General features: G+C 48.1%; 1 protein-coding gene across 24 annotated transcripts in view; it reads right to left on the reverse strand.

Annotated features, from left to right (window-relative positions):
• SCRIB (scribble planar cell polarity protein) overlaps positions 1–24,425 on the reverse strand; it is a 668,035-nt gene that overhangs the window by 313,510 nt on the left and 330,100 nt on the right. For all 24 annotated transcript variants that reach the window (XM_086966382.1, XM_086966383.1, XM_086966358.1 and 21 more), the window contains exon 13: positions 9,439–9,564. In XM_086966382.1, coding sequence (XP_086822508.1) covers positions 9,439–9,564 — 126 coding nt within the window. The remainder of the gene's footprint in view (positions 1–9,438; positions 9,565–24,425) is intronic.

A 24,425-nucleotide genomic window follows, 5' to 3' on the forward strand; every position in this document is an offset into this window, starting at 1 on the left:
GCACCATGCCACAAATTTGTTCCACCTTCAGGCGTATACCGTTTTTGTGGAGGGATGCCTGGCTGCCATAATCACATCACAGACTTCAGGAGAAAAGTCAAATGGCCTCAACTGTCAGCGCTCAATCTCCATGCATGTAGGTGGAGACTGGACAGGTTTGGGTGGAGGACCGTCCCCTGCTGCTGCGACAGAATGTCCTCCTGAAGAGGAAGGCGAACCGGGGGATCGACTGACATGCTGAGTAGCTCGGAATACAAGTATCTTTGTGCCCAGTCCAGAGCCACAAGGATGACTTGGGTCCGGTCTTTCCTGATCTTCTGCACTCTGGGCAGAAGTGGTATAGGCGGAAAGGCGTACAACAGACCGCAGCTCCACTCACGAAGAAAAGCGTCTCTGAGCAAGTGCCGCCTTGGAAATTCCAACCCGCAGAACTGATGACATTGCGCATTCTCTTCGGCGGCAAATAGATCTAACTAAGGCTCTCCCCACTGCCGAAAGAGACCTTGCACCACGTCTGAGTTCAGACGCCATTCGTGATCCATCATACACCGGGGGCTGAGTTCGTCCGCCCTGGCGTTCAGGGAACCTGCCAGGAGTTGAACCACCAGGGTGACGCCCTGGTGTTCCAGCCATGTCCAGAGGCGTAGAGCTCCTGACAAATGGTCCACGACCCCACCCGCCCTGTTTGTTGCAGTACCACATGGCGGTGGTGTTGTCCGTGAACACCTGCACTACACTTCCCCGGACAGAGGTAAGGAATGCCTTCAGTGCAAGCTGGATCACCCGCAGCTCCAGAAGGTTGATATGGAGCCGGGACTCCGCTGGAGATCAGAGGCCTCTGATCTCCGCCTCTTCCATGTGGCCCCCCCCATCCCAGGAGGGGCGCATCTGTCACCACCACGTGCTCGGGTAGGGAGAGGGATCTGCCGCTGACCCCATCGCGGTTCGTGAGCCACCACTGTAACTTACTCGCAGTACCCTCCGAGATCAGGACGTGGTCGGACAGGTTGCCCTGATGCTGTGCCCACTGAAACTTCAGGTACCACTGCAGAGCCCGCATCACCACCTGGCGTGATGCACCAGTAGGATGCAGGAGGCCATCAGCCCCAGGAGCCGCAGTGTCAACCTGACCGAAACTCGTGATAAAAGCTGAAAGATAGCAATCAGAGCCTGAATATCCCGAACCCGCTGTTCGGGAGGATAAACCCGAGACTGCACAGAGTCCAGAACCGCTCCGATGAAAAGAAGCTTCTGAGAGGGGCACAGGTGTGACTTCGGCACGTTGATGGAGAACCCCAGCGAGTGCAGGAGGTCGGCCGTAGTCTGGAGGTGGGAGACAACTGTCTGGGGCGAACCTGCCTTCAACAACCAGTCGTCAAGATAGGGGAAGACAAACCCCTGATCTGCGCAGATAAGCTGTGACCACGGCCATCACTTTCGTGAACACCGGAGGGGCACTGGTGAGGCCGAAGGGGAGCACGGTAAACTGAAAGTGCTCGTGGCCTACCGTGAACCGCAGGTAGCACCGGTGGCCCGGCAGGACGGGGATGTGGAAATATGCGTCCTGCAAGTCCAACACTACCATCCAGTCTCCAGGGTCTAGGGCAGCCAGGCACCTGATATAAAGTCAGCATCTTGAACTTCTCCTTCCGGAGGAAGCCGTGACGCTCCGGAGGTCCAAGATAGAGCGTAGGCCTCCTTTGCCCTTCTTGGGTACCAGAAAGTAGTGGGAGTAGCAACTACATCCTACTTCTGGCCCAGGAACGCGCCCGATGGCCAAGAGGGCCATAACTTCCTCCTGCAGAAGTTGTAAGTGATCCCCTGACATGAGGTGGTACTGCGGTGGAAAGGCTGGAGGGGTCGCCTCGTAGGGGATGGAGTAGCCCCATCGCAGAATTTGCAGCACCCACCTGTCTGACGTGATGGAGCGCCAGTGGAGGAGGTGATGGCAGACCCTGCCCCCCACTGGCGTCGAATGGGCTGAAAGCTAAGATTAGGAAGGCTTTGAGGCAGATGCTGCGGGAGTGGATGGGGACTGACCTTGCCGTTGTCCCCTGGCACCGCCACGGCGGTTACCACGTCCGCAACCGCGTTGAGGTTGGTTCTACGGCCAGTGGCTGGCTGGATGTGTGGGGGCACCCCTTCCTTGGCCACGAAAGGGGCAAAAAGCAGAAGTCTTCTGGCGCTGGCCCGACAGGCCCAAGGACTTGGCCCCAGCCCTGGAGTCGCTCAAGCGCACTGTCTGCTTTGCCGCCAAAAAGGAGACGGCCATCAAAGGGCATGTCCATGAGTGTGGCCTGGATATCCCCTGAAAAATTGGCGGACCTCAGCTAGGCGTGTGCGTCGGATTGCCACTGTCATGTAAATCGCTCTGCCCAGCGAGTCCATGGTGTCAAGTCCACATCTGATGGAGTATCGTGCTGCATCCCGCCCCTCAGCAAGTGCCTGGGCGAGCCGTGCCTGGGCCTCCTTCGGACACTGGGGCAGCACGTCCGCAACCCTGTCCCACACAGAGTGGGTGCTAAGGCCCATAGGCAAGCAGTGTTGATAGACCGCAACCCCAAACTCAATGAGGAGAACAGTTTCTTCCCAAACTGATCAAACCCAGCACCTCAGTGAGGAGATTAGTCCTCACGGCCATGGAAGGGAGGAGAGATGAAACCAGTGTTGGGCGATGTGTCCAGACCACTTGCCTCACCCAACTCATCTGCCCAGTCCTGACTTAACTGGCACGGTTGTGCCAGAGGGTCCTCAGACCTCTCCCAGTCCTCCCCCCTCATCCGTGTCCTGATAAACAGGCAGGAATGACGGAGCCGGGTTGTAGGTGAAAGCATCACCCATCGACGCTGGAGATGGCGCCGAGCGGTGCCGTTCCGATGCTGGACCCGGACCGGGGTTGAAACTGGGGACGGAGTCCTCTGAAGATGTCGCCGGGAGCAACACAATCGGGGTCGTCGCCAGCGGAGGAGTCGTGAGGTCAACTGGCGTCGACCGGGATCCAGGCCTGGATCCCTCGGGGCCCTGCGACATCGGGACCGAAGTCGGCGACAGCACGGGAGCCGAAGCACCTGACGGCGCCGGGGTCGAAGCCGCCGGCCCGTCAGGGTCCCTAGTCGGGTCTGCGGGGCCCGAAGGCGCGCCGACAGGCCTCAACGGAAGGAAGTGAGTCCCCACGGCCCCAAGGAAATCACGTATCTCTTCCGGCGTTGCATGCAGCCCAGGGACCGGAGGGTATGGGGCCGGATGCGACACCCGCAGCTCCGGCAGAGCCGTGCGGGTGGTGTCACCTGAACCCTCAGCCGCGTCGGCGAGGGGAGTCGGAAGAGCGATGTCGCCTCTTCGACTTATTTTTAGAGGGCCTCAACTTACCGAAGGAGTTGGAGCCCGACGAGCAGTGATGGCTCGACGAGTGGTGACGACTACAGCTCCGCAACCGGTCCCTCAACTTCCTCCTCGACCAGGACCTTGAGCAGCGCGGAGCAGACTGCTGGATCTCGAGTAGCTTACGGGACCGCTCCCGCCTATCTTTCGAGGTCAAGGCCCGGCAGTGGGGGCACGACTTGTCGTGGTCGGCCCAGAGGCAGTAGAGACACAGACAGTGGAGGTCTGTCACAGACATCAGGCGGTGACAGGCGTCGCAAGGCTTGAAGCCAGGCATCCCTACGGCACCAGGAGTCGAAGTCAACTCGAAAAGAGATCCACAACAGATCAAAAAAGTTAGTCAAACAATTACTAGAAGTACTGCTCTTCCCAGAATTGCGCTTGATGGCACGGAAAAAAGAAGAACTGACGTCAGCGCGTGAGGGCGGCGTCAAAGTACTCCGACGACGTCATCCCGGCGCTCATGACGCAGACGACCGACGTGGAGCAGCAGACGATGCCTACTGACGCGCAGGGGTACTGCTGACGAAAAACTTTCCGGATCCAGTCTGACGCCTGGGGATAATCTAAGGTAAGGAATCTAACACTAACCTGTTTCTTTCAGATGCACATTACAATTAGCAGAAAAACAATCTGGAACACAATTTATCAAACTGGCATCGGAACATCAGTAACCATAATGAGATACCTTTGTGGGAGTCACGATGCATAGAAAATCACAAGAACATCTCAATCCCTGGACGAAGTGTGTACTCTCACGTCAAAAGGATGGCAAACAGCAGGACTGAAGTCAACAGGGGACAAGTACCCTTTTAGTTACACAAGAGAACCAATACAGCTAAATCAAATAAGAGTAGCCGACCACATGCAACACCCAACGAAAAAACCCAGAAAGTAGGCTCACAGGTTTCACGAGGGACAATTTAAAGGTGGTATGATGTGCCAACTGGCATAATAACCAAGGACTTTCTGAAACCCAACCAGCTTATAAATTTTGGTGCAGCTCTTGGAACTAAACAATGACTAGACATATAGCCACCCGCCACTGGTGCAGATAACTGAAAGACTGACAACCACTGACCCAAACTTTCTCTCTGCTGTATATATTTTTAACTCGCTGTTTACAACTCATCTTTTCACCTTCTCCAAACTGATGTATTCTCCAAGCTTCATATTTCTTAATTGCTTATACGTAAATTATATGTATTCATGAAAAGTCTGAAGTGCCCATAAAATACTACATTTTAAGTACTATCTACTGCTAAGAGTGTTTTACAAACAAACATTAATCTGGCTATTAGTGTAAAACCTCAAATTCAGAAGTTTGGGATCCTTCTTGATGTAGTGAAGAGTGGACTGCAGTTTTTGTCAGTAAAGGTTTTTAGCCACTATTCTCGCTTACAAAACAAGTCTTTCACAAATCTTTAAAAAAAAAAACATCAAAAGTCTAGTTGTCAAAGTCTTCATAGAAGGATTTAAGAAGCTTTACCATAACCTAAGGAGGTCTTCTCCTCCTCGGAAGCTTAACGTGATCCTTTCTAACTGAATGTATCTTTTACTTGAGCCTATCCATAATGTTACTTTACAACATATTTTGTGGAATACTGTCTTTCTAGTGGCCATAACCTCCACCAATAAGGTTAGTGAGATTCAGGCCCTATACAGCAAAGAACTGTATATGGTTTTCCACAAAGATCTGTTTGCAATGAGAATCCATCCCAGTTTCCTCCCTCAAGCGGCATCTTATTTTCACGTGAACCAGATTACTACCCTTCTAACTTTCCTCCAGAAAACCTCTTCTCCATCAGTAAGGTCTTTATCTTCTCTGGACGTTACGCAATGTTTAAAATCCTACCTATATAAAAATCAACAACATTAGGTAGATTGACCACCTTTTTGCAAACTATGGCACAGTACAAACGAGGCTAGCCACTCCAAAACTGTACATATCTTTGAGTATTGTTTCCTTTACTCTGTTATGATACCACAATGTCAACAAAACTTTGTTTGGTAGGCACAGAGATCTATCAACAAGAGATAGAGCCAATACTGCAGCATTTTAAAGGAACATTTCCATTACTGCCATGAGGTTACCTAGAGGTCTAGACGTTAATTTTACAAAATATTTTCGGCACATATTCCAGAAGATATGCTCAAGCAGGTCACATGTTTCTACAGAATCTATTCTATTCCCTCCTCCCCAGATAAAGAGAAATAGGAATAAACCTCAGTTCTACCATGATCCTTCATCTCTGAAAAGAGATTTAGCTCAACTGCCATCTATTAGACATGAAGGGATCCCTGTGGTATGCTGTTCCTTGAAAGTGTGGCAGCAGCTTTGCCAGCCTTTCAGGCTTCAGCCTATTAGGGTACGTTGACCTTATTTTCTCTCACCCATCCTATAAAAAAGCTTTGTGAAACAGTTTTTTCTAGTGACTATTTTCATTTATTTAAAACTTTTCTTTTCAAAGTAAATAGGAGAAAATTGATCAACATAGCCTTTTTAGGTTTCGCTGGGGGACGGAGCTGTAAGCTCCGCCTCCAGAGAAATCTCTTGATTTCAGTATAGTGACTCTGGAATACGCCCCCCTGTCCCATTGGCTAGCTCCATAAATGGAGGCTAGCCATTGGAACAGAGAGGCGTCCGTCATGGCTGGACCAGATTCGGGGGCGTTCCCGAGAATCTTTGGCTTTTGGCTACGTCATGATACGTCAGCCAAAAGCCGGGAACGCCCCCGAATCTGGTCCGGCCGGGCCGTGCTTGCTGCTGTCCTGCCTTACTCTGTGTCCCTCCTCCCGCCGTCCCCCCTCCCCCCTCCTCGCTGTCCTGTGCACGTTTCCCGCCGGCCGTCCGTGTCCCCTTCCCCTCCCACAGAAGCAAAACAACCCTTGTGTCTCATTGTCTTTGCAGCATTCCCTCCCCTCCCACAGCAGATCCCCGCCTCCCGAGCCGCAGCTGATCCCCGCTCTCCCCGCCTCCCTCTCCCCTTCCACAGCAGATTCCCGCCTCCCTCTCCCCTCCCACAGCAGATCCTCGCCTCTCTCTCCCCTCCCACAGCAGATCCCCGCCTCCCGAGCCGCAGCCGGTTCCGATGCCGTTGTAACACGGCCTCAGCTCTCCCCCTCCCCTCCCACAGCAGATCCCCGCCTCCCCCTCCCCTCCCATAGCAGATCCCCGCCTCCCGAGCCGCAGCCGGTTCCGATGCCGTTGTAACACCGCCTCCGCTCTCCCCCTCCCCTCCCACAGCAGATCCCCGCCTCCCCCTCCCCTCCCACAGCAAATCTGTTTTCTGACCGACATGGGAACTGCGGCCCATCAATAGCACTGCTGCACCATTGAAGGCACTTTACTAATGGGAGGTCGGTGGGGACGTCTTGCCTTGTGGAGAGGACGGGGACAGCGATGCCTCTCTTGTCCCAATCAGCCAATGGTCACAGGGGGGTGTAGCCGGACCCCGTGCTTGCAGCGCTGGCTGCCTGCTGGACGTGCTTCTTGGCAGCATCTGCCGGCGCGCTGCAGCTTCTGCCACAGCTCTGCAGGAGAGAGCTGTTGAGCAGTCTCTGCTCGGATCCGTCCCCACCAGCTGCCCCCCTGCACCACAGCTTTCCGCGCACGGTTGTTTTGGTCCGGTTGCACGTGCAAGAAGAACAGGGGAGTAAATCAAGCAAACATAACAACAGAAAGAAGTCTCTTCCAAGCACTTGCTCACAATGCTACTTCGTGTTCCAATGAAATCCTATTTCTGTCTCTGGATCTTGGTGATGCGCCTAGAAGCAGCACACAGTCAGCAAGGTAAGAGGAGGGTGCTGCAGGAGCCGTGGGCAGGCTAATTATTTCGCAGCCCTTCCAAAGAACCACTGCCGAAACTTTTTCTTTGATGGTTGATTTTTCCTCCGATGGATTGCATTGGGTGATTGTTATTGATTGATTGACAGGGAGAGTTTGCAGAGAGCTGCCAGATTGCTTTGTGCCTGTTTAGTGGATTGGAGGCTGTAAACGAAAGTTCCTTTATACTGACAGGATGAAGTTCACCATGCCCCCAGCTCAAACTGTTTTATCTCGTACACCGCCTCTCATCAGGATCTATTGCACGCATCAGGTGAGTAATGCAAGCCCCTGGGCCAAGGAGGGGCCAACGACCCATGAAGGGTCGCGGCATTGAGGCCAAGGTCAACGAATAGCTGTGAGATATGGGTGACTCGGGGGTGGGCTCATCACCTTGGCGGTGAGGGGGGTATTTTTATTGTGCCACTAGCATGTGTTCAAAGCTGAATGCGTGTTGTCTGTTGTTCTAGTAGTGTTTAAGTGCCTATTCCATTTTTCCATGTATGCTCGTCAAATGCAGGTGTACGAGTGACGCCACTAAGCACTACAGCCTGTCTTTTGAAGTGCACCCTTATTCAGTACATTTCACGGCACTCTCCACAAAATAAGACTGGGCTTACTCTGGGTGACCTGTGCTTTCAAGCAGCCTGACCTGCAATTAGAGAGATATACACAGGCACCCCCTTATTTCCTTTATATTTATTTATAAAGGCAACGCCTTAATTCTAAAGAGTACATAAAAGTCTGGGCGGCTGGAAAATGTCCCCATCGTGTGCAAAGCTGAACTATGCCGAGAAGTACTTTACGACAAGACGCTCTTAAACGAAACACGCAGAAGCGGGTCTCCTTCCGTGGAAACAAGCACAGCTGGCGACCACTTGAGTGCACAGCCCGGTCAATTAGCGCTGGCACCTAACAATTAGAAAGGCAGGGCTACTCCTTTTAAAAGCTTGTCCTAGCCCCCGTTTGCTTATATACTTCAGATGTGTTTGTTTACCCTGTATATGTACATTCTCAGTGATAGATAACTAAGCTACAGACTGTGTTCTTTAGTAAAATCTCTAAAGGGTATTTTCTAATGGTAGGTACCGCGACATCGTGCATTTTTAACTTTTTAGTGTCCGATCTCCCTTCTGATTGGTTAATCTCTTTACCCTTCAGAAAGACAACCTGGACTGCATTGCATTCGTGTACTCGTCCTCACGAACATCCATGTCGTGTGCTCCTGACAACATTCCGCGCGCGCGGATTGGCTTTCATGTTCATTTAGGAAGCATTCCAGCGCGCAAGCGTTCCGGCATTCAGCATAGTTGTCAATCCATAAAACGTGTCATGGGTCTGCAACAGGGCCTCTCCTCTTGATACTCTTCTGCAGGAGTAAATGCACAAGCCAGTTTTCATTGTAGTGCAAAATGATAAGTGAAATAGTTGCAATACAAATCGCATTTGCGAGAGATTAAGCTATTGCCATTGTAAATGACAATGCCATTTATTTATCTGTTTTCAAAACTAACAAATAAAAAGTTTGTCATTCATAATGCCAATAGCTCAAACTTTTCCAAAGGCGAAACCGTTGCATTGTAAATGCTTGTTTTAATAGGTGGTTAAAAATAACCTGCTTCTGGAAAAAAATGGCTTTTCATACGTGGATGGAACTATTCAGTGCTTAGGACTAAATAAGTAAGATTTCCCAGAGAAGAACATAACTATCTTACGTTTAAGTAAAGTGTTTAAAAAATAGCTTTTTCCACTAAACTCCTGCTTATGATTCCTCTTCTAATTGTCCAAGATTCATGCTTCTAAGGCTGTATAATCCTGGCTATGTATAGGGGAGATCGTCCTAGATTCTACACACCGATTCACCCTGTGTCCTAAGCTTCCAAATCTATCATGAGAAGAAACATCTAATTTCCATCTTTTTTCTAATGTGAATGGACAAGTCCACTTCTACAGAGCGTTTTGCAAAGCGAGTGGCCCATAATACAAATCTGGCCAAAACAGGGTTAAAAAAATACATTTTACCTTAAAGAATATGCCACGGAGTTCTTAATAGGCTGATATGCCACAATCAAACTTGAGCTATCTAAATCACAGTGTGAAACCTCCATTTCCGAGGAGTAGAACACATGATTCCTGAAAATAGTTCAATGCTACAGTCAGCTTTGACTGGACTAAAAAGAACAGCACCAGACCCAATGTATGGAAAAAAGCATGGTAAGTTGAAGCATTACCTCTTCATTGGGAGACTCCAGCTCAGTATCAGGCTTGGCAAAGTAGGGCTCATTGCGCCGTCCCTCAATGTTATCCTTCATCATTTTTAACTCATTTGGATGTGGGGTGGCTCGCCGCTGCAGGATCTGGCAAGAAGGAGAGAGGGAGAAGAGTAAGTATTGTTATCTGTGATCAAACCCAACAGCAAGCTGTGGGTGAGAAAAGCATTGGCTTTCCCTCAACAAGGACACTATTGTACTACATGGCAATGGAGGAGCCACAATATGTTTGTGGGAAGCATCTGCCATCAGTGCACAGAACATTACTTCTACTTGAAGCTAAACGCGATACCTTAATTGCAGGATAAGCTGCTTTTAAGTTTAAGTATGACTTCTCTAGCATTCTGGGCTGGCCCCTATTTAAACAACATCTCACCAAGCATTGTTTCGGTTATGAAAATCACTGGCAACAGATTAACCCACAAAAGGCAAGATGCAAAAGAAAAAGAAACAAATGAAGACATACATATACGTGTATATTTATTATTATGGGAAACAGTATGCATCTGTTCTTGGCATGTAGAGCTGAAGAGTCTCACACCGTGCATTAGATCGCCACCTGGTGTTGGGCTCGGATTATTGCATGTTGTCGTCATCTTGGAAGAAGTCTTTGTAGTCACGAGATAGGTGACTCCTCCCTAGGACGATAGTGCGCATGGGGATCGACTCCATCCTTAGATTGTTTTTCGCCATGATGGGAAATGATGGAGTTAGTAGAAATAGAAAAAGGGATGTCCATGTATGTGTATCTAATTAAGATAGAACTGGAACAGATACAGGCTCCGGGGAGGCGGGTGGGCGTGTGAGACTCTGCGGCTCTACATGCCAAGAACAGATGCATACTGGTAAGTAGCATTTTCCGTTCGAAGCATATGAGCTGCAGATCTCACACTGTGCATCAATTGTACAGCAGTGTCTCCCCTAGCGGTGGTAACCTGGATCTGTTGCAGTAGTTTGAAAAAGAGTTTTAAGGACAGCCTGGCCTACTGCAGCTTGCGGCTTGGCGTGCACATCAACACAGTAGTATTTAGTGAAGATGTGTGTTGTAGACCATGTTGCGGCCTTGCAGATGTCTTCAAGGGGAATGTTCCCTAAGAAAGCCATGGAGGCTCCTAGTTTGCGCGTGGAGTGTGCTCTAGGAGGAACTGTTCAAGTATGTTTTGCTTTGTGATAGCATATTTGTATACATTTTACAATTCATCTTGCAATTCCACCTTTAGAGATGGGTTGCCTTTATCTGGTGGAGAGAAAGCTACAAACAATTGCTTTGTTTTGCGAAAGGATTTGGTCCCATCAATGTAATAGTGAAGAGCTCTTTTTACATCTAGTGTGTGTAGAGATCTTTCTGCTACAGAGTCTGGGTTTTGAAAAAACACTGGCAACTCTACTGATTGATTTAGATGAAAAGGAGTAATTACTTTAGGATGGAATTTGGGATTAGTTCGTAGAAACACCTTGTTACGGTGTAATTGTAAAAATGGTCTAGTATAGTGAAAGCTTGAATCTCACTAACTCTCCTAAGAGAGGTAATAGCAATAAGGAAAGCTGTTTTCCATGTAAGGAATTGCAGTTCACACTTATGTAAAGGTTCGAAGGGGCCTTATGAGCCTGGTAAGAACAATTTTTAGGTTCCACACTGGAGAGGGTGGCAACCTAGGAGGAATGATTTGTTTTAATCCTTCCATAAAAGCTTTGATTGCAGGTACTCTAAATAACAACATATGTTGTCTATTTTGTAGATATGCTGCAATTGCTGTGAGATGTAAACGTATAGATGAATATGCTAGATTATATCTTTGTAAGTGGAGAAGGTAACAGATGATATTCTGGATGGAAGCATCTAGAGGATCAATTTGATTATTAGTGCAGTAAATGGCAAATCTTTTCCATTTTGCAGCAGAGCAAGCTCTAGTAGTAGGTCTTCTGGCTTCTTTAATGATATTCATACAGTTTGGTGCTAGGTTAAGGTAACCAAACAGTCTTCAGGAGCCAGAACGCCAGATTCAGTTGATTTAGATCTGGATGTCTGATGTCTCCATGGTTCTGCGTTAGCATGGATGGTGTCAGGCACAGTCTTTGGTGTGGAACTAGAGAGAGTTCTAGCAGTGTGGTGAACCATGGTTGGCGTGCCCATGTGGGAGCTACCGGGATCAATTTGAGAGATTGTTGTCTCAGCTTGCGTACTATTAGTGGTATTAATGGGATTGGTGGAAAAGCGAACGCAAATCTGCCTGACCAGTTCAACCATATCACATTGCTCTTGGACAGCGGGTGTGGAAACCTGGCGGCGAAGGTTGGGCATTTTGCGTTTTCGAGTATGGTAAATTGGTCTATGTCTGGATGACCTCACTTGTGAAAGAATGGTAGAAGAACATGCAGATGCAGTTCCCATTCGTGAATCTGTTGTGTCTGTCGACTTAACAGATCTGCTATCTGATTGTGAACTCCTAGAAGGTGTTTTGCAAGCAAATATATCTTTTGTAGAATGGCCCATCTCCAAATGTTCTGAGCGAGCAGGGACAGTTGCAGGAAATGTGGGCCTCCTTGTTTTTGAATATAGTACATGGCTGTCATGTTGTCCGTCCAGATCAAGACAGCTTTGTTCTGTACATGTACTTGGAAGGATTTTAGTGCTAGGAATATTGCTAGCAGCTCTAGGTGATTGATGTGAAGCGCCTTTTGTTGAGCGGTCCATTTTCCCTGAGTTGTATGGTGGAGCAGATGGGCTCCCCATCCTGAAAGGGATGGGTCTGTTGTCAGTACTATCTGTGGCACAGGTTTGAGGAACGGCCGACCTCTGTACAAGTTTTTGGTGTTCCACCACTGCAGGGAGCGATGAGTGGGGCTGTCCACCAACACCAGGTTTTTAAGTTGTCCTTGTGCCTGATTCCACTGATGTGCTAGAAATTCCGGCAATGGGCGTATTTGCAGTCTTGCATATGGTACAATAAAAATGAAAGATGTCATCATGCCTATTAGTTGCATGAACACTCTGGCTGAGAGAGTGTTGGTTTTGAAACTTTGTGACTAAGGCTTGAAAACTCTGTATCCTGGCTGGACTGGGATAAGCTAGAGCTGTATCGGTGTGTATGGTAGCCCCTAGGTATTGATGTATATGAGAGGGCTGGAGATGTGACTTTGATGTATTTGATTGTAAACCCTAAGTCATGCAGTGTTTGAATCGTTTGAGATGTGTGTTGGACACACTGATTGAATGACTTGGCTTTTATGAGCCAATCGTCTAAGTATGGGAAGACGTGGATATGTTGCCTTCTGAGATGTGCTGCTACTACTGCTAGGCACTTTGTAAACACTTGTGGTGCAGTTGGGAACCCGAATGGAAGGACTTTGAACTGATAGTGGTGTCCTTCTAGTACAAATCTGAGATACTTCCTGTGAGAAGGATGTATGGGACTATGGAAGTAGGCATCTTTGAGGTCTAGTGTGGTTAGGAAATCACCTTGTTGTAACAATGGGAGCACTTGTTGTAAAGTGATCATGTGAAAATGATCTGAGTGTATATACAGATTGAGAGGCCTTAAGTCAGAGGTCTTCAAACTTTTTGATGCCGAGACCCCCTTGTAAAACCTTTTTAGGCGCAAGGACCCCCTTCCGACAAAAGTTTCTAGAAACTGGTACTCCTCATCATCAACTTTTAACAACCATAAATGCGCCTGTTAGACCTCATCACATCCATTTATCATTCATCCACCGACACTTTCACACATCCATTCATCCTTTTATCCTTCCATCCATTCATCCACCCTTCCATTCATCCACCCTTCCATCCATCCACCCATCATTCATCCACCCACCTTTTCACACACCTATCCAACATTCATCCATGCAACCTTTTATCCATCCATACATCCATCCAGCCTTTCATCCATACATCCATCCACCCTTTCATCCATCCACCCATCGTTCATCCACCCACCTTTTCACACATCTATCCATCCATGCAACCTTTTATCCATCCATACATCCATCCATCCTTCATCCGTCCACCCTTTCATCCTTACATCCATACATCTATCCTTCATCCATCTATCCTTCACCCATCCACCCTTTCATCCTTCCATCCATACATCCATCCTTCATCCATCCACCCTTCCATCCATCCATCATTCATCCACCCACCCACCTTTTCACACATCCATCCATCATTCATCCATGCAACCTTTTATCCATCCACACATCCATCCACCCTTTCATCCTCCCATCCATTCATATATCCATCATCCATTCACCCTTTCATCCATCCATCCACCCACCCTTTCATCCATCCATCCACCCATCCCCCCACCTTTTCACACATCCATCCATGCATCATTCATCCATTCAACCTTTTATCCTTCCATACATCCATCCACCCTTTCATCCTTCCATCCATCTTTTATCCATCCACCCTTTCATCCATCCATGCGTCATCCATCCACCCTTTCATCCGTCCATCCACCCTTTCATCCATTCATCCACCCTTTCATCCATCCATCCATCCTTCATCCGTCCACACTTTCATCCTTCCATCCATACATCCATCCTTCATCCATCCACCCTTGCATCCATCCATTCACATGAATTGTTAAATTGCCCACTGAAAAGGCCCTTGCACGGCCTTCAGCCTAAACTACAAATGTGCCCGTTACGAACAGCCACCCAAAGAGTGAATGCATCCAGACACAAGGAGGTGAGTGGCAACGCAGTGCAGAATTAAGACAGATGTTGCTCGAAAAGTAACTACGGAAACGAATAACCGTGGGAAACATGCACAAGTGGCATAAAATTTAACAAATAGAATGTCCACAGGGATGGCAGTGCCAATCTAGAATTCCTTAAGGGTTCTTGAGCACATTTTGCCGAAACAAATCTTCCTTTCAGTGATAGTTTGACACGAATGTGAGTCCGCTATGGACATGTGTAATGCTACTTTAAATTTCTATTGGTGCTGAGCAGGAGCAAAGCCCACCACACTTAAGAGCTGCAAGAAATGTGCGTAGGGTGCATATCAGACGTTTGCAAACAGAGAAAGGTGTTAGGATCGTTAATAATAGTACTTGGCGCTATATCAAGAATGCATGATGCGTCAAAATATTTACAAAAGGCACGATATGTGACCCGGGTATATGATTTATTTTTGCTCGAGCACCTTCTTTAAAAATAATAAATATGTAAGTTGAAATTAGGTTCTTTTTATCATGGATTTCCTCATGCGCAGCATTCAGTTAATGTCAGTTTTTCATGTAGGCTTCAATGCGGATGGGGGGGGGGGTGTGGGGGGTAGATCGACGCAGGATTTTTTCGTTCTGTTTAAATATTTGTTGACACGTAGTGAGGGGCTGGGAGATAAAGTCTGAGGCTCAGTGTGTAAGAGACAGCAGTAACGAGTTTACAATGGCATGTTAAATATGCAAATGGTCTCTAAAGACCTGTGAAAAGCTTGGAGGTGCCAGGAGATGACTTCAGACACTCCCCAGCCGAACCCCCAGCAACTCGAGTTGCTCTGCAGCAGCAGCTGGGCTGAAACACACGATGGGGGAGGAGGGGGGGCTAAAGCCCTTGGGCCTAGGCAGAAGTATGACTGTGAAGGCGCGACCCCCTTTGCGTCACTCCACGCCCCCCCTGGGGGTCGCGCCCCACAGTTTGAAGACCCCTGCCTTAAGTATAGAATTGGTCTTAGTGTTCCGTCCTTTTTGGGTATTAGGAAATGGAGTGAGTAAACCCCTGTTCCTTGATGTTGCAACAGAACTAGCTCTATTGCATCTTTTGCAGCAATGAGAGAACTTCTTGTTGGAGCAGCGTTAGAGGTTCTGCAGACATTGGACGCTGTCTGGGTGTTATATGTGGAGGGGTAGCGGTAAGCTCTAGGCAGTAACCATACTGGATAATTGGTCTTACCCACTTGTCTGTTGTGATGGAATTCCAGACAGGTAGGAACTGTGTTAGTCTGCCCCTACAGGAGTGGAATGATGTTGGGGAAGCAGAAGGAAGTCACTGTTTTGAGTTGGGAGAGGTTCGATTATTGTTATTTCCTCAACCTCTTCCCTTGTTGTTGTCTCTGTAGCCTCCTCTAAAGCATCTTCTATTGGAGGATGTTTGTGTATTTGTTTTAAAGGAAGCTCAATTGTCTGCTCCAGCTTGTTTGGAGCCTCCTCTGTAGAAGGAGCGATGAAAGGAGCGTCGGGTAAAAGGGTGGACTGCAGAGCTCCTACAGACTTTGTTGTGTCAGTGTCTTTCTTCATTTCTTCAAGTGCTGTGTCTACCTCTGGACCAAACAATTGTTGTTGGTTGAATGGTTGATTTAAGACAGTAGTTTGCACTTCTTGCTTAAATCCTGAAATGCGTAACCACGTGTGAAGTCTAAGGAGGACACTGGTGTTTATTGCCCTGGATGCAGTGTCTGCTACATCAAGTGCGCATTTAATGGAGGCATTTGATATAAGCTTACCCTCTTGTATCAGGTCATTTGCTTCTGCCTTATATTGGTCAGGTAGATGTTGTAGGAGCTTCTCTAACTGATCATAGTGAGCACTGTCCTATCTTGTGAGGAGGGGAGGGCCTGTGTGTTAGCGATGCGCCATGTATTGCTAGCTTGGGCAGCTATTCTTTTCCCTGAAGCCTCTATGATCTTTGATTCTTTATCAGGAGGTGGTGCTTCACCTGATGTTTGGGAATGTGCTCTTTCCCTAGCGTTTCAAACTACTAGGGAGTCTAAGGGTAGCTGTCCTTTAATGTAGGCAGGGTCCCCAGGAGCCGCTCTGTACTTTTTCTCTATCCTTGGATTTATGATTCTAGCTCGTACAGGATCTTTAAACACTTCTGGTGCATGCTTAATGACTCCTTTAATCATTGGCAGTATTTGTATAGATTTTTGGGCGTGTTCAAAAGTGTCTAATAAAAAATCTTCCTCTGCCTCAGCTGAATGCATAGTGACATTGTGATAGATGGCAGCCCAATATTATCTTCTGGAGGAGAAGCTTTAGATGGATATGTATGTGGGTCAGGAATATCTGGTACATCCTGTGGGTTTGGATACTCCCATTCTGGTGAACCTGTTGGGTAGGGAAAAGGGTCATCTGGGTCTCTCCCTCCCCCCATGCTATACTCATCATCATCAACATCCTGAAGAGGCGTATGTAGTGGAGAATGAGGAGGAGAATTTGAGGTGAAATGTTTAAAGGAAGAGAAGGAGATACAGGAGAAGAAGGGTGCATAGGTGATGTGTCAGAGTCCTTCTTGACAGGCACTGGAGGTGTAGGTGCTGTATCTGACTTCCTCTTCCTGTAAGGTGTAGTGGAAACATGTCCTGTTTCTGGATCAATGTGGATCCTTTTTTGCAAAGGATCTGGTTGGAAAAGCTCCTCTTCTTGAGGCACAGACTTTGGCGCTGATTTTTCTGGTTCTGAACCTGTTTGTTGCTTGTCTTTAGCCTTAGGAGCTGATGTTGAGTTCTTTTGCGTACTTTTCGGAACTGAAGATATTGTCTTTGGAGCCGAGGCCTGTTTCGTGGACTTGGAAGCATTGGAAGCAGGCTTTGTGTGTTTCGGCATCGAGGGTATAGGCTTTGGAGTGGAAGCTGTTTTTTGGGGCATCGGAAACAGGCTTTGTTGTTTTCGGAGCCGCTTTGTCTCTCGGAGTCGACGGTTTCGGAGTGTCTTTCGGAACCGGGACTTTTTTGTTTCGGTGCCGAGGGAGCAGGTGGTATCGGTACATGCAGTTTGCTCGGTATGAAGCTACCGGAAGGCTTCATTATGTTCTTCGGAGACGGGCTCGATGGCGGGGCTTCCGAAGTGTTTTTTTAGTCTCGACTGGGCCTCGCAGGCGGAGTGTTGACCTTTGCCTTCAATTTTGGTGTTTGAGCTGGGGTAGGGGCAGTGGTACTCACACGTTGACCCGAAGGTATGGAGTCATCGGAGTCTTCTGCCTCAGATACGATCTGGAGATCGGAATCTTCTTCTGGGACGCATGGACGAAGATAGCCACCGGTTATGGGGCTGATCTCTGCATATCGCGTCGATGGGCCCTCTGATCTTGAATGGTCTTTTTCGATCGAAAGGATGCACAGGCTGTGCAGCTGGATTCGTCGTGTTCCGGAAAATACCAAACATTATGCTAACTCTTGGCCCTACAGATTAATGGAGGGCTGTCACTGATGCATTGTGGGGCTCTGGAAGAGCCAGGGTGTCTTAAAGTAGCAGTGACAAGGAAAATGCTACATACCAGTATGCATCTGTTCTTGGCATGTAGTGCTGCAGATTCTCACACTGTGCATTAGATCGCCACCTGGTGTTGGGCTCGGATGATTGCATGATGTCGTCTTGGAAGAAGTCTTTGTAGTCACGAGATAGGGGACTCCTCCCTTGGACGATAGTGCGCCTGGGCATGGGTATTAGTGGGATTGGCAGAAAAGTGTACGCAAATCTGCCTGACAAGTTCATCCATATTGCATTGCCCTTAGACAGCGGGTGTGGAAACCTGGGGCGAAGGTTGGGCATTTTGCTTTCTCGTGTGTGGCAAACAGGTCTATGTCTGGATAACCCCACTTGTGAAAGAATGGTTGAAGAACTTGCAGATGAATCTGTTGTGTCCGTCGACTTAACAGATCCGCTATCTGATTGTGAACTCCTGGAAGGTGTTCTGCAAGCAGATATATCTTTTGTGGAATGGCCCATCTCCAAATGTTTTGTGCGAGTTGGGACAGCTGCAGGGAATGTGGGCCTCCATGTTTTTAAATGTAGTACGTGGCTGTCATGTTGTCCGTCCGGATCAAGACAGCTTTGTTCCGTACATGTACTTGGAAGGATTTCAGTGCTAGGAAAATTGCTAGCAGCTCTAGGTGATTGATGTGAAACACCTTTTGTTGAGCGGTCCATTTTCCCTGAGTTGTATGGTGGAGCAGATGGACTCCCCATCCTGTAAGGGATGCGTCTGTTGTCAGTACTATCTGTGGAACAGGTTCGAGGAATGGCTGCCGTATGAACAAGTTTTTGGTGTTCCACCACTGCAGAGAGCGATGTGAGTGGCTGTCCACCAACACCAGGTCTGCAAGTTGTCCTTGTGCCCGATTCCACTGATGTGCTAGACATTCAAGTAATGGGCGCATTTGCAGTCTTGCATATGGTACAATAAAAATGCAAGATGCCATAATGCCTATTAGTTGTATGAACACTCTGGCTGGGAGAGAGTGTTGGTTTTGAAACTTTGTGACTAAGGCTTGAATGCTCTGTTTCCTGGCTGGGCTGCGTTAAGCTAGAGCTGTATTTGTGTTTATGGTAGCCCCTAGGTATTGATGCACATGAGAGGGCTGGAGATGTGACTTGGTGTGGTTGATTGTGAACCCCAAATTGTGCAGTGTTTGAATTGTTTGAGATGTGTTTTGAGCACACTAGTTGAATGACTTTGCTTTTATGAGCCAATCATCTAAGTATGGGAAGACGTGGATATGTTGCCTTCTGAGATGTGCTGCTACTACTGCTAGGCACTTTGTGAACACTTCCTGTGAGAAGGATGTATGGGAATGTGAAAGTAGGCGTCCTTTAGGTCTAGTGTGGTCAGGAAATCGCCTTGTAGCAACAATGGGAGCACTTGTTGTAAAGTGATCATGTGAAAATGATCTGAGTGTATATACAGATTGAGAGGCCTTAGGTCTAAAATTGGTCTTAGTGTCCTGTCCTTTTTGGGTATTAGGAAGTAGAGTGAGTAAACCCCTGTTCCTTGATGCTGCAACAGAACTAACTCTATGGCATCTTTTTGCAGCACTGAGAGTACCTCTTTTTGGAGCAGCGTTAGACTCTCTGTGGACATTGGACGCTGTCTGGGTGGTATATGTGGAGGGGTAGCTGTAAGCTCTAGGCAGTAACCATACTGATAATCTGTCTTACCCACTTGTCTGTTGTAATGGAATTCCAGACAGGTAGGAACTGTGTTAATCTCCCCCCTACAGGAGTGGAATGCTGTTGGGGAAGCTGAAGGAAGTCACTGTTTAGTGGTGGAGGAGGTTCAGTTGTTATTACCTCGACCTCTTCCCTTGTTGTTGTTACCTCAATAGCTTCCTCTAAAATATCTTCCATTGGAGGATGTTTGTGTATTGTTTTTAAAGGAAGCTGAATTGTCTGCTCCAGCTTGTTTGGAGCCTCCTCTGTAAAAGGAGCGACGAAAGGTGCCTCTTGCTTGGGTGGACTGCAGAGCTCCCATAGATTTGGCTGTATTAGTGTCTTTCTTTGTTTTCTCAAGTGCTGTGTCTACCTCTGGACCAAACAATTGCTGTTGGTTGAATGGCTGATTTAAGATGGTTGTTTGCACCCTCTTGCTTAAATCCTGAAATGCGTAGCCACGCATGTCTTCTAAGGAGGGCACTAGTGTTTATTGCTCTAGATGCAGTGTCTGCTACATCAAGTGCGCACTTGAGTGAGGCATTTGAGATTAGCTGACCCTCTTGTATAAGGTCATTTGCCTGTGCTTTATATTGGTCAGGTAGATCTTGTAAAAGTGTTTCTAACTGATCATAATGAGCCCTGTCGTATCTTGCGAGGGGGGCTTGTGTGTTAGATATGCGCCATGTATTGCTAGCTTGTGCAGCTATTCTCTTGCCTGAAGCGTCTATTATCTTTGATTCCTTATCAGGAGGTGGTGTCTCACCTGATGTTTGTGAGTTTGCTCTTTTTCTAGCGTTTGAAACGACTAGGGAATTTAAGGGTAGCTGTCCTTTAATGTAGGCAGGATCTCCAGGAGCAGGCCTGTACTTTTTTCTATTCTTGGGTTTATGATCCTAGCTCGTACAGGATCTTTAAACGCTTCTGGGGCATGCTTAATGACCCCTTTAATCATAGGTAGTTTTTGAACTGACTTTTGGGAGTGTTCAAAAGTATTTAGCAAAAAATCTTCTTACTCATCTGAGTGCATTGTGACACCATGATAGATGGCAGCCCTATTGAGTAAATGTCTGAAACTAATATCTTCTGGAGGAGTTGGTTTGGATGGATATGTATGTATGTGGGTCAGGGAAATCTTGCACATCTTGCGGGTTTGGGTTCCCCCAGTCTGGTGCAGCACTTGGGTAGGGAAAGGCTCATCTGGGTCTCCCCCGTACCATAGGTTATACTCATCATTCTGAGAAGGTGTCTGTGGTGGTGAAGAATGAGGAGGAGAATTTTGTGGTGAATTTTGAGGTGAAATGTTTAAAGGAAGAGGAGGAGAAAGAGAAGGAACAGGAGAAGAAGGGTGCATAGGTGATGTGGTAGAATCCTTCTTGACAGGCACTAGAGTTGTAGGTGCTGTATCCAACTTCCACTTCCTGTGTGGCATAGTAGAAACATGTCCTGTTTCTGGATCAATGTAGATCCTTTTTTGCAAAGGATCAGGTTGAAAAAAGATCCTCTTCTTGAGGAATTGCTTTCGGCGCTGATTTTTTTCAGTTCTGGGCATGGTTTTTGCTTGTCTTTAGCCTTAGGAGCTGTTATAGAGTCCTTTGGCGTAGTTTTCGGCACTGAAGGTAATGTCTTTGGAGTCGAGGCCTGGTTCATGGGCTTGGAGGCATCGGAAGCAGGCTTTGTAGGTTTCGGCACCGAAGATTTCGGGGTGGAAGCAGTCTTGTTCGGCTTGGAAGCGTCGGAAACAGGCTTTAATGTTTTCGGAACCGTCTTGTCTTTAGGAGTAGACGGTTTCTGAGTGTGATTCGAAACCAGGACTTTTTTCGGTTTCGGAGCTGGTGGTATCAGCACGTGCGGTTTGCTCGGTATGGAGCTACCAGAAGGCTTTAATATTTTTTTCGGAGCCGGGCTCTATGGCAGGGCTTTCGAAGCAAGGTTTCGGTCGTGACTGGGCATCGAAGGCGGAGTTTTGACTTTTGCCATTGGTTTATGTGTTGAGGCTGGGGTAGGGGCAGTCATACACGCGCGTTGGCCTGATGGTATGGAGTTGTCTGCCTCAGATACGATCTGGAGATCATCGGAATCTTCCTCCGGGACACATGGACCTTCGTCGAAGATATCCACCGGTTCCGGAGCTGCTCTCTGCACGTTTAGTCGACTGGCCCTCCAATCTCGAATGGGCTTTTTGGTTCGAAAGGATGCACAGGCTGAACAGCTCAATTCGTCATATTCTGGTAATAAGCACAGGTTACACACCTCGTGATGGTCGCTGTGTGGAAATTTAGCTCCACACTGTGGGCATCTCTTGAATGGCGTCCTTTCCATGAGTTGTAGGCCTCACCGCGTGGATAGGCCCAACGGCCCGGGACGACGACCTGAATCGAGCTGATGAAGTCGAATCTATAGTTATTGATGTTGAAAGTTGTTTGGTAACGTTTTTACGCGTCAAACTACTTGAAAAGTACATTTCGAACCGGTGCGAAAAAGTTTCATCCGAACCCAGTGGCGGAAAAAAACAATCTAAGGTTGGAGCCGATGCCCATGCGCACTATCGTCCAAGGTAGGAGTCACCTATCTCGTGACTACAAAGACTTCTCCCAAGACAACAACAACATGAAATCGTCCAAGCCCAACAACAGGTGGCGATCTAATTCACAGTGTGAGATCTGCAGCTCATATCCCTCTAACATTATTTTCTCTGGGACAGCTGTCAATGTCTTCCGGATGTTCTTCCTAAAAGTTTAAGATAATAAGAGGACTTAAACTGCACAATCCACGTTTAGGGAAGGTTTCAGTTAAATAGCCCTTTAACCCGTTGAATGCTGATGACGGAACCGCTCCGTCATCAGCTACGGGTGACCTGTGCTGATGACGGAGCGGTTCCGTCAAGGCCCGCTCGGCGCGCCTGCGCGGTGCGAAATGCGCGCCTGCGCTGACGTTCTATTGAGCGGGGCGGGCCATGACGGAACCGCTCCGTCACAAGCACAGGTCAACCGACGCTGGTGACGGAGCAGTTCCGTCACCAGCATGCGGCCGCCGCGCGGCCGCCCCGCCCCCTTAGCACTGCAGCGGAATAGCCGCCGCAGTGAAGGGGTTAAAAAGACCAAAAGAAAACTTTAAGAACGGACATTTAAAATTAATTTTTTCTTTAAATAAAGCATGTTTTGGGAGGCAGCACAGATATATTTCAGTATTTATGAACGTTCGTTTACATCCCTTCATGACTATTAGCAGTTACAGCTATATACATATAAAACAAAACTCTCAATCCTGCCATGGTTACAGAAACCACAACAGTCCGTGGAGGTTTAAATGAAGTAAAATGCAGGCATGCCTTGCAACTGGAGTGCAGTCATGACTGCGGCACATTCATTAAAGCGTGTAGTAAAGTAATTCCTGCCCTCAATATTACAAGATGCAGTGATCCACCTGTCTTGCCAGAGCTCCCCCATAGGGTGTCTATTTGCTCTCTAATTTTATTAAAGGGATGTGCTAGTATTAATGCAGTGCAAACAATTCAAGTTAAAAAAAAGTGCTGCAACTTGAGTGGCTGTGAAGGGAACCTGCTTGAGACTGTGCACTAAGTTCATCCTAGACAGACCTGCAGTACTGCTGAGAGGGGCTGCAGACACCTTTGCTAACACTCAATCATCTAGATATGGGTATACCGTTCTCATTACATTTTAGGTGGGATGTCATTAGCTTTAGAGGTTTCGTGAAGCCTTTAAAGCTGATCTGAGCCCAAACAATAGTGTCCTCAAGTTGAAAAGGTTGGTTTCCCACTATAAAGGCAAGTGCTTCCAGAGCAGGAGAAGCTGAAAACACGAGGCTTGTAGATACAGTGAGTAGAGGCCGACTCCTTGTTTGAGCAGTGGGTTTATGATCTGCAGCATGACTAATTAACAACTGCTCATGTATCGATTGTGCAGCAGTGTCTCCCCTTAGCGGTGGTCACCCGTATCCGTTGCAGTTGTTAGAAATAAAGTTTTAAGGACAGCTTGGCGGAAGCCGGGAGGGTCACTACGCCGGGGTTTTAAAATTTGAGCTGTGCACTTGTTATTATTGTGTTTTAAAACAAACTTACACCTGCTCTGGGCATTTACCGCGCTGCAGCTTAGAGGCAGCGGCGGGATTTGTTGTGTTGCCGCGATTTTCGGGACACTGAGGCCACGCCCATCAACACCAGGCCACGCCCCCTCCACACCAGCATTTAAAGCGCGCTGATTCGCTAGCGCCTTGCCTGACATCAGACCTCTTGAGGCGGAAGCCGGGAGGGTCACTACGCCGGGTTTTTAAAATTTGAGCTGTGCACTTGTTATTATTGTGTTTTAAAACAAACTTACACCTGCTCTGGGCATTTACCGCGCTGCAGCTTAGAGGCAGCGGCGGGATTTGTTGTGTTGCCGCGATTTTCGGGACACTGAGGCCACGCCCATCAACACCAGGCCACGCCCCCTCCACACCAGCATTTAAAGCGCGCTGATTCGCTAGCGCCTTGCCTGACATCAGACCTCTTGAGGCGGAAGCCGGGAGGGTCACTACGCCGGGTTTTTAAAATTTGAGCTGTGCACTTGTTATTATTGTGTTTTAAAACAAACTTACACCTGCTCTGGGCATTTACCGCGCTGCAGCTTAGAGGCAGCGGCGGGATTTGTTGTGTTGCCGCGATTTTCGGGACACTGAGGCCACGCCCATCAACACCAGGCCACGCCCCCCTCCCTATCACTCGCCCCTACCTAAATATGTGCAATTTCCGGAAGCGCAGCGGACGAGCGCAGCGGGCGCGCCGATTGCGCGCCGAAGGCAAGCCCGTCTGCGCCCGTCTGCGCCCGTCCGCGACCTGACCGCGACCGGGGCCGGGCACTCTGCCGGTAAGACTGCACACATAGATAAGATTGTTTGGACGCGTGAAAACCTATGGTCCCTAAACACTCTGGCCGACACATGTTCTCACAACATTGACCTTGGGTCCCACAATCCCCCATATGTCTGCAAGACCTGTGGGTTTCAACTGGATAGTCCAGTCGGCAGAAGGGCTGCTCGTTTCATCAACCCACCGATTAGTAAAGACATTAGAGC

Source organism: Lissotriton vulgaris, chromosome 4_1, assembly GCF_964263255.1.
Source record: "Lissotriton vulgaris chromosome 4_1, aLisVul1.2, whole genome shotgun sequence".
Lineage (NCBI taxonomy): Eukaryota > Metazoa > Chordata > Amphibia > Caudata > Salamandridae > Lissotriton > Lissotriton vulgaris.